The sequence below is a fragment of the Gopherus flavomarginatus genome, chromosome 5, assembly GCF_025201925.1.
Source record: "Gopherus flavomarginatus isolate rGopFla2 chromosome 5, rGopFla2.mat.asm, whole genome shotgun sequence".
NCBI lineage: Eukaryota > Metazoa > Chordata > Testudines > Testudinidae > Gopherus > Gopherus flavomarginatus.
In genome coordinates this window covers 6436599-6447324 of record NC_066621.1, presented here as the reverse complement: position 1 = coordinate 6447324, position 10726 = coordinate 6436599, and the positions used below count along the sequence as shown (strand labels likewise).

The 10726-nt window shown below is 58.3% G+C and overlaps 1 protein-coding gene across 2 annotated transcripts; it reads right to left on the bottom strand.

The window, feature by feature from the left end:
• Positions 1-4999: 4999 nt before the first annotated feature.
• NDUFS8 (NADH:ubiquinone oxidoreductase core subunit S8) lies at positions 5000-8267 on the bottom strand. Of its 2 annotated transcripts, none has more exons than XM_050957157.1 (7): positions 8165-8267; positions 6976-7033; positions 6784-6846; positions 6394-6483; positions 5926-6098; positions 5447-5575; positions 5000-5200 (listed from the first exon to the last, which is right to left on the bottom strand). In XM_050957157.1, exons 2-7 carry the CDS (start codon positions 7013-7015, stop codon positions 5069-5071), a joined length of 627 nt encoding a protein of 208 aa, XP_050813114.1. In that variant the 5' UTR covers positions 7016-7033; positions 8165-8267; the 3' UTR covers positions 5000-5068. The 2 variants fall into 2 exon arrangements, with proteins under 2 accessions (XP_050813114.1, XP_050813115.1); XM_050957158.1 differs by lacking the exon at positions 8165-8267 and adding an exon at positions 7398-7790.
• Between the last annotated feature and the right edge of the window lie 2459 nt (positions 8268-10726).

The window sequence follows — 10726 nt, the reverse complement described above, 5'->3', positions numbered from 1 at the left end:
TTGCTCCACCCCGTCACCCCTGCACCTGGACAACCTCATCACCCCTGCACCTGGACCTCCTCCCCCTCCATCCGGACCGACACACACACTGAGCGTCAACCCTCCCACACCCAGATGCCCCCACTGGATCCCCACCCAGACCCTGCCAGCCAAGCCCCATCCCACTGCATCTGGACCCCTTGCACCCAGATCACCCGCTGAGCCCCCATGCTGAGCCCCCCCGCACCTGGGCCACCCTGCTGAACCCCACCCCACTGAGCCCCAATGAGTTGCACCTGGACCACCCTGCCAAGCCCTGGCCCCCCACACTCAAACCCCCACTCCCTCAGTGCTTGCACCCACTCAGTGATCCCCCTGCACCAAGACCCCCCCTTCTGAGCCCCATCCCCCACACATGTGGAACCCCTGCTGAGCCCCAACCACTTTCACCTGGACACACACACACACCCCATCCCATTCCGCATGCACCCAGATCCCCCACTGAGCTGCCCGCGCCCAGATTCTCCCACACACAACCTTCCCCCCCTCACACACTTGTGTCCTGCTGGGCTGAGACTGCCTGTCCCACACCTGGATCCCTCCACGTCAAACCCTCCCACACCTCTGAACCTGGATCACTCCCATGTCCCATCAGAACCACCGTGCAACTCCCCCTCCCCCACAGCCGAATCATCCCACCCAGAAACCCCTGGCCCCGCAGCTGAATCCCCATTCCCAACACTGATCCCTTTGCACCTGGATACCAGCCTGCCAGGCCAAAACATACACCCTGCCCCCCATTTTGTGGAGTGGGCTCTATAGGGGGTGCTCTCCCCTCTCAATCACTGCTGACCCCAGTGTGGCAACATACACAGCCACTACCCCCTGTGCAACTGGACACTCACCAAGGCCCCTGCACCGGGCCCCTGAGCCATCACACCAGTTACATGCAGGGCAGTGCCCGTGCAGGCAGAGATCCCAGATGTAGTAGCAGGGCACCAGGCCCTGTTGCAGTGTTGCTGTCCACAGCTCAGCTTGGATTCACACTCCCAGCTCTCTCTCACCCCCTCTAAGCAGGATCCAGGCCCCGGGCACTAGTGCCAGGACTCACAACTCCCAGCAGGGTCCATACCCTGAGGTTCATGTGACCTCCCCCCCCAGCATGATGAGATTCCTGCCCCAGGAGTGTTGGTGTCTCCTCTGCCTCTGACTCCAGCTGGATCCATGTGATGGTGTTTCCATAGCACGTATGGAAATAGCTGCTTCAGCCTGACCGCTGACTGCCAATTTCCACAGGGCACTTAGTTAGTATTGCCAGCAGCAGACGCCAGATCCCATGATCCTAGTCAAGGGACCTGCATCGCTGCTTCCATAACTGGGGCCCTCTCTTCCCTGCCTCATCTACTTGCTCCAGTGGGTATTTCCGGGGCTTTTTCTAGCTGCAGGGTGGCCCCAGCTGGCCTTCCCTGGAGAAATGTGCCACTACCAATCTCTCCTGTGTCCCCAGCCTGTCTGTGAGGTCCTGACATCCATCCCCCTGCCTCATTTCTCCTGGCAGGCCAGAGAAAGCACCCCACCCTGAGCCATCGCACCAGTCACATGCAGGGCAGTGAGATCCCAGCACCCAGCCCTGTTGAGGTGGCTTCCCGGACATCTCTACCCACCGCTCTGCTTGGCCAGAAGCCCCTTCTCTCTTGGTGCAAATAGCACTGCCACAGCCCTAGGCCTCACCCTGTGTTGTGAGCACAGGACCCGCCACACCCAGCTACTGCAGCCCCACCCCCTAATTCTATGTCGGCCCTAGAGCAGCTGGGGTCCCTCGGGGGAGAAGGCCTTGGGCAGGCAGAGTGATTGGCCGGGCAGCACCCAAAGAGGGGAAATGCTGAGCTTTACAACCCTGCTTCTGGACAGGAAACAAGCTGGATCTGGGCTCCCGCCCAAGGGGCCATCAGACAGCACAGAGGGGCCTCCCAGCAAAGGAGGGGAGCTGGGAGGAGGAGGAGCTCGCTGGGACTCCAGGCTCTAACCACAGTAGCCTTTACTGCCTAGGCTTGGAGACCCCTGGAGCAGACTCAACAGCCTCTCCCGTGGGGCCTAACCCATGGTCAGGGGTCAGAGCTCCCCACAGGGCCTGACACATTCTCAGGATGGCAGGGCCCCCTTGCAGTGAGGGAAAGCACCAGTGAAGCCGTGCTTGGAAATGGTTGCTGTATTAATGCACGCTTCCTGCTGGTGGTTGGAGTAGCTGCCCAGAGTACAGGGAACACTGCCCCACAGGAATGGGGGCCAGCAGAAGGTTCAGAGCCAACTCAAGGAGACTACAGCATCTGCACTGCTCCAGTACTCCCTTCCCCTCCAGCCAACTTAGGCCTGCCAGGACACTGCATTTGAGACAAGCATCCCAGCATCTCTGCATGATGAGGGTACTAGGGCAGCTACAGGGTTGGGTCGTGGCCCAGGTGGTGACACTGTTCCTCAGGGGAACACCCAACATATCCACATTCATCATTATACAATGATTATGTGGCATCCAGTGCAAAGTGTGTCATGTTGGGTGTCTTCGGAAGGCTCATAATGCACTGAGCATGGTTGTTATAGTAATTGTTACAGTAATGTTATAGGTTATAATTTCATGTATATAGTTATGAGGCTAAAAATATATCCTCATGGCTTAAAGCACACCCAGGCAAAAACTCTCCAAGGACAGAGAGGCACTTCACACCTCATCAGGGCATGTGTGGGACAAACCCAGCCCAACTTCACAGGAACAATGGACACTGGCCTAGGCAGCAACAAAAGAATCTGTAAGAGCCTTGAGTCACCCCCCTTCCTTTGGGCAGTTTGGGACAGCGGTGAGGTAATGCTCACCTGACTCTGAAGTGGGGGAGACAAAGCCAAGAGGAAAGAAAGGACATGATAAAAGGGAGACATTTGCCATGCTCTCTCTCTTCCACCTACATCTACAGACACTACCACCACCACCAAGTGACTGAAACGCTGATCAAAGGGGAGAGCCTGGCTGAAAAGCAACTAGGTAGCCTGGGGTGAGAAGTTTTTAAGGACATTGAAAGTGTTAAGAGCAGCTTAGAATGCGTTTTGCTTTTATTTCATTTGCCCACATCTGACTTGTTATGCTTTGACTCGGTGCTGCTTTGACCCGGCTGCCCTCAACTGTGATGCTGGCAGACCAGATGCCACCTCATGCCAAGGCCCCTAGGCCACAGCCAATCCCTGACAAATAAAAAGCCAAGGGGCCTAGAGAGCCACTCTGGCTCACCGGTATATTGTACTGTTAAAATAGGTATTAGAGTTACAAAAGTGTTTAGACAGTATAAAGTACTTGTAGCTTGCTGCATCCCGTAATCTCACTTATACCTGTATGCCATGTTATAATATTTAAGTGTTGGCTCTGTAACTGGAAATCACTGCCCAAGCGAGCAGCACTACCAACTGCAAGGTTCTAGTTTGCCACAGCTGTTATCTCTGGCCCAACAAAAGAAGGCCCAGAGCCAGGACAGGAATCATTGTGGAACATCAGAAGACAAAAGGCTTTGTGAATGGCTTTCCCCCACTCTCCATGAAAAATTGACTGCAACTCAATTTCTCCCACCGGCTGAATTTGGAACTGGAAGCAGGGCCGGGGGAAGGAATAAAAGGCCCTGGACAACAAGAAGCTGTTTCATGCTGCTCGGAGTCTGAAGGGCAAAGACTACCAAACATAAGTGAAAGACCCCCCGTGCTTGGCCTAGGTTAACCCTAAAGGACAGAGAGAACTTGCTTATTAGAGAAGCTTCTATTACCTTTTGAAACTTAAGGCTGTAACACCTCTGGGTGTATGTTTATCTCCTTTCACTATTTCCTTTGCCTACTTAATAAATCTTTAGATAGTTTTTCAGTAGGGCTGGCTACAAGCGTTGTCTTTGGTGCGAGATCTAAGGTGCAGTTCTCCTGATCCTGTCAGACTGGAAGAAACCTGAATATTGTTGTGATCTTTGGTGTAAGGGACCATCTATCACCCAGGCAACCTTACCTAGGTGGCGAGATAGAGCAGCATAGCAAAGTGGAATGTCTGAGACTCCCTGGCTAGACTGTTATAATGCCTGAGACATTCACACTTGACAGGTGAAATCTAAATCCAGAACCCCCAGCTAGTTTGGGGTTTGCACCCTGCCTCTTAACAGCCTGCCCTGAGGTTGGTACTCATGCTGCTCAGCCACTGCAGGACACCTTGACACCCCAGGCTCCTGGGGGCCACTCATGAGCCAAGACACACACTGCCAAAGGTAACTAGACCTCATCTCTTCTGGACTGCAAGAGCTATCTCAGGGGAGTATATGTCTGGCCACCACTCACCCAAGTGCAGGAGTCAGCAGGGCTGTGGGGAACTGCCCCTGAGTCCAGCTCAGTGAGGGCAAGAGATAGTAGCAGCACAAGACAGAACCAGGGCCAAAAGGGGGCAGGGACACACTGCTGCCTGGCTCAGTGGTTGGCAGAGTTCCCCCATCCTGCCTAAGCCTCTTTCTCATGCACCCCGGCAGGGAGGGGCAGTACTGGAACAGCAGGGCTAGGCACCAACCCTGACTCTGTCACTGGCTCCTCTCCCTGGAGCCGGGTGTGGGTGGGTGTCCTCCCCCACCAAACAGTAGTCTAATTGGCGTGAAGGTCCAGCCGCTTTTCCCCCCTGAGTAGTGTTACTCACAGTTCTCGCCGGCACCGGGAATGAGCAAAAGCCAGTTACAGACCCAATGTGTCGTGTAGCATTGGGACAGCAGCAGGGGTCACGTATCCCCCCATCCCAGTTCCTTAAGCAGAGTCCCCTTCCCTGCTCAGGGCCTGAGTTTCCCCCCCACCCCATACAAACATACAGGAGTGAGAGCCCCTGCGCGAGGGGTTACTAGACGAGAGAGGCTCTAAGAGCCTGGGTCAGATGTCCCCTATCCACCCACTCCCTCCCTCCCCCCTGCACCCCACACCCTGAAGCCCCGTTCTCCCCCAAGGCAGGCGCAGAGGAGCTATGGACCTGGGTGTAGGCCCTTTATTGCAGAGGGGGGTCTAGGAAGCAGGCTGGGCAGTGTGGGGGGCCCAGCTGTCACCGGTACAGGTAGTCGGCTTCGATGTTGGCCGCGATCTCGGCCTCCCACTTGTCACCGTTGTTGAGCAGTTTCTCCTTGTTGTACAGCAGCTCCTCGTGCGTCTCGGTGGAGAACTCAAAGTTGGGACCCTGCAGAGACCAGGAGAGCAGACAGTTACCACCAGGGCCAACCTGCCAGCAGGGCCTCACCTCCAAGACAGAGACTCATGGACGGGTCTCTGCACTGCGCCCTTGCCCAGTGCAGAGACCCACCAGTACCTCCCCACTGCCATAGAGAGACCTTCAGAGGCCAAGGTGTATGAAGGCAGGTCTGGGGAGAGATCGCATGCTTGGCTCCCCCGGACACCAGCCCCACACACAGCCAGTCGCATTCACCTCCACGATGGCATCCACAGGGCAGGCCTCCTGGCAGAACCCGCAGTAAATGCACTTAGTCATGTCGATGTCATAGCGGGTGGTTCTGCGGCTGCCATCAGCACGTGGTTCGGCCTCGATAGTGATCGCCTGGCAGGGGAGGGAAAAACACGGTCATTCAGCTGTGTCAGCACCCGTGCCCACCAGCACCTCTCCCTCCTAGCGCCAATGCAGCTCTCACAGCCCCAAACACAGGGCACCCAGCTGGGAGGGAGCCTTTTGAGGCATGGGCATCCAAGCTGGGCAACAGGCACCCAGAGGGGACCCAAACCAAGCCCCCCTGGGGACAAGATTCTAGGTAACAGAGACCGGGGGACCTCACCACACAAGAGTTGCTTACCTGGGACGCACCAAGCCAGAGATAAGCATCAGAGAGGGGGCTCTGGGGCTGGGCGGTGCGACCCCACATGGGCAACCCCTGGGGCAAGGGGGAGGCTCACCTGAGCAGGGCACACAGCCTCACAGAGCTTGCAGGCGATGCACCGCTCCTCTCCAGACGGATAGCGGCGCAGGGCATGCTCCCCCCGGAAACGCGGGCTCAGGGGGCCCTTCTCAAAGGGGTAGTTGATGGTGGCAGGTTCCCGGAAGAGGTAACTCAGGGTCATACCCAGACCTAGAGGAGGAGCCAGGGAAGGTTAGAATCCAGTGAGGAACAGCAAAGACAATAAGCATCACTCAGACCTTACACCATGTCCATGTGGGGACCCCCCCACCCCCACTGCAATCTCACTGGCACAGGGAAGCATCCATGCCTATCAGACCCTCACAGACCACCTTTGTGACTCTTCACAGTCTGCTTTGTAACTGTTCACAGATCACCGTCCCCCCATTCTCAATCCAGGTCCCACCACAACCATCCCATTCCAGTCCTGCCATCACAGCCCATCCTGACAGAACCCGGGGCTCACCTCGAATGAGCTCTGTCCACAAGAGGGTTTGAGCAGCCCGGTCGGTGATGGATTTCATGTCCGATTTCTCCTCCTGTACATTCACATACTCTGTAGGGCAGACATAAACCATCACCGCCCTACACAGACCAACATGAAGGAGCTGGGACAAGCACCCATCCTCTGGATACGGTGACCCGACAGCACCTGAAAGGGACTCTATGGGAACTTGGGGGATGGAAGAGATTTAACTTGGATTGTGCACACCTTGGTGGAAGGGACTCTAGGTGCAGCCCCCTGGGGGGGCAGGAGAACCAGACTAGACTCCATGCCCTCCAGAATGGGTTCTGGATGCTGTGCCCCCAAGGAGAGCTCTGGGGCAGCCTTGGGAAGGCCAGAGGCAGTACTTACTGTAGGACTTTCTCGAGGCTGTAACACTGAGCAGCCGCGTGAGACTCAGGCAGGGTGGTGTCCCTGGGGAATCAAGGAGAAAAGGTTAGAGAATGCTTCTAGCCCCATGGGGCAGCAGAGGGAAAGAAGGCTCAGCCGATAGCCCTACAGTGTGGGGGAGCTGGTGGGTCTCCCTGCCACTGCAGTCCTTACCTGTGCAGGAAGCTCGGCATATCATCCGCAGCGCCGCCATGCTGAGGCCAGGGCAATCCTGCAGCACAAGGGAGGAGAAGACAGTGTCAACTCACACACTCAGCCTGGTACCTACCCAGTACGGGCCAGCCCCACCCACCAGCCCCTGAACCCAGCACAGCACACCCTGCAGATAGGACTAGGGGATCGCAGTACAGGGCACTTTCCCACGGGGATCCTGCAGCTCCCCTCTCCAGGGACGGGACCAAGGCGTCCGAGAGCCATAGTACAGGGCACTTTCCCACGGGGGTCCTGCAGCTCCCCTCTCCAGGGACGGGACCCAGGCGTCCAGGGGCCATAGTACAGGGCACTTTCCCACGGGGGTCCTGCAGCTCCCCTCTCCAGGGACAGGACCCAGGCGTCCGGGGGCCGTACTGCAGGGCACTTTCCCACGGGGGTCCTGCAGCTCCCCTCTCCAGGGACGGGACCCAGGCGTCTGAGGGCCATAGTACAGGGCACTTTCCCACAGGGGTCCTGCAGCTCCCCTCTCCAGGGATGGGACCCAGGCGTCCGGGGGCCATAGTACAGGGCACTTTCCCACGGGGGTCCTGCAGCTCCCCTCTCCAGGGATGGGACCCAGGCGTCCGGGGGCCATAGTACAGGGCACTTTCCCACAGGGGTCCTGCAGCTCCCCTCTCCAGGGATGGGACCCAGGCGTCCGGGGGCCATAGTACAGGGCACTTTCCCACGGGGGTCCTGCAGCTCCCCTCTCCAGGGATGGGACCCAGGCGTCCGGGGGCCATAGTACAGGGCACTTTCCCACAGGGGTCCTGCAGCTCCCCTCTCCAGGGATGGGACCCAGGCGTCCGGGGGCCGTAGTGCAGGGCACTCACAGGGGTCCTGCACTCCCCTGCTCCGGGACAGGGACCCAGGCACCCGGGACAGGGAGGGGCCGAGTGACCTAGGACCATCCTGGCGGTTTCTGGGTCTGGCAGGCAGCGCCGAGCCAAGGGGACCCGGGCGTCCTGCCCCGACCAGCAGGAGCAGAGGCCGAGCCCCGCTCAGCTGCCGTGCGCATGCGCAGCCGCCTGCTCCTGAAGGTCCCGGTGACCCGAGCGAGGCCGGGAGGACCGACCCCGGGGGGAGGCTGCCGGGCATGGGCCGGGGGTGGGGCCGCGCGGCCTGCGCGGGGCCGGGGAACCGAACTCACCCCCGCGGGGACAGCACCGGGGTCCCCTACGCCGCTCCGAGCCGAGTCCGCAGCGAGCGGGCCAGGCCTGCGCCGGCGAGTGCTAGGGCCAATCAGCGTCCAGGTCGTGTCTCATTGGCTATCGGGCCGGTTGGGAGGCGGGACAGGAATTCTGATTCCGCAGCGCGGACGTGACGCAGACTAAATGGAGTTAAATGATTGGTGGAGGGATGGGATTTAGGGCGGGATCAATAGTGGCGGCCTCGGTTGATTGGTGATTGTGTAAGGTGTGGGGCGGTGTCACCTCCGGACGGCCCGTCGAATTGGTGATGGGGAAGGGGGCGGGGTCATGTCCAGAACGGCCAAACGGATTGGCGGAGTGGTATGGGGGCGGATTTACACACATAACGGACACGCGGATTGGCGGAGAGCCGTGGGGCGGGGCCTTTCATTGCACGTGTGACCGGAACGTGGAGTTTGAGGCGGCCCGGGCCTGGTGGGGTGGGTGATGTTAATCCGGAGTAGTAGGACCCTGTGTGGATGCGGCTACCTGGTCTTACTTCGGTTTAATAGCGGCTCGGGAGGGTCAATCTGTGGGACCCGCCTTTTTGCTGATCCAGTTTAACTGTGCACCTGCAGTTAATCCGGATTAGTCTTTCTGTGTGGACAAGACTTGTCTCCCTTGTGCCTTGGTTGCCCACCTGCACCATGCAGGTGGGATCCACAGGGCCGTACTGCATAGGAGACTGTGGGGTGATTGGAGAACAGGGGCTCAAGCAGTACTGCAAGTGAGAGGGACTATGGAAAGAGGGGGAGACACCATTCTGTGGGGAAGAGATTGTTGCTGAGGTTGTGCGAACCCATTAAACCCCCAGTGGCAACAGTGGCTGCCCCACGTGATTGGTATAATCAGTACAAAGGCAGAGGGACCTTTCCTTGTGGATGTGGGACTCAACCATGACAATGAGTGTATTGGGGTTGTGCCCTTGTCCAGGCTGGCAAGTCTATTAGAGCCACGTTTGCTTTCTGTTGCTGTAGCAACATGAATGGAGCTCGCACGTGTTGTGACAGCATCCCCCTTTGGGTGCCTGGCTTCCTGGGAGCCCTTTGCAGCCCTGTGAAGTGTGACTTCCAGAAGGGCTGTTCCTGGGAGTGTCCACACCAACCCACTGGCTTTAGCGGGAGATGGAGGTTCTCAGCAGCCCTTGAATCAGGCCTGGCCTGAATTTGAGGACTTTTTGAGGCACTAATGCAATGAGCCCTTGGCTCAGCGAGAACCTACGCATTCTAGCTCCTGTGGAACAATCAGTGCTCCCATGGCTGTTCTCCAGTGCTGGGCCGATGATGGGGGGAAAAGCTGTTACAAATTACCGGGGCCTGGCAGTCTGGAAGGGGGCCCACCTTCCCTGGTTTTGTCGGCCCTGTTTAGCTGGTCCGCCCTTGCTGGGGGTCCGAAAACACTTTTTCTCTGGGGCCTGAACCCGCTCTCGGAGGCCCTGCCCCAGTGCTCTGAGATTTTTTTGCAGGTGTCTGCAAACTGCTGTACATCGCAGCTGTGCATGGGAGAGGTGCCCCAGGCGACGCTTTGCTGTGTGTGGATGGGAGGAATAAACGCCAGGGAAGCAGGGCTGCTAATGCAGGCCCTCTGCGCATGACAGCAATGGCCAGTGTGTCTAACACGTTAATTGTGGCCTAGATCGGTGTGCTGCACGCTGGGTATGGCAGTTGAGTCAGGCACCCAGAGTGAGTGGAAGGTGTGTGGGCTCTGTGCTGTGGCTAGAGAATGTGCTCAGCACAGTGTGAGCGGCTAGTGCCACGCACCACAGTCATTCGGCTGGGTTCAGATGGCAGCATTTCTCCTCTGGGCCAGCCTTGCCCCTGACACTGCTGCAGAAAGCCATAGGGCAGCGCTTACCTGGCCCCCTCCTGGCTAGAGGTGAGCTGCTGGCCTGGGTGAGACTCGCATTAGAGGAGGGAGGCCGAGCAGGTGTGTGAATATTCAGGGCTGCCAGGCAGACCAGGGTTCAATTCCCTGCTCTGCTACAGAAGCCCTCAGTGCCCTTAGGCATGTCCCTTAGCCTCCATGCCCCAGCTGTGCAATGGGGCTCACAACCCGTCCCTGCTGCACTGGGGGTGAAAGGCTAAACACACAAAGGAGTGTGAGGTGTCCAGATACTGTGGTGACAGGGGCTGGATAAGGACCTGAGATAAGGAGTGCAGCTGTTTACCCCAGTGCAAATCTCCTGTGATTCAAATTGTGTCCCCAAGGACCAGCCCTGGGCCAGGGGACATGCCCAGGACAGGGAGGGGAGCTGGCGGCCTCATGGCAGTGTATCCCAGCTGATCTCCAGCCTGCCCCAGGAGGAGCCAGATGGGGAGGTCGGGGTCTGTTGCCCTGGGGCTCCTGCCTTCTCTTTGGCTCTCATGTGCCCTGTTGCTGCTCACGCCCCCTTGAGAGCCCCCTGGGAGGGAGTAGCACCTCCTCATCCTTGGGGAATCTTTTGGGTGAATGAGCTCATCCCTTCCCAGGGGCCTGTGCAGTCCAGGAGCCATCCCAGTTTGCCAGGGGGTAGCAGGTATCCT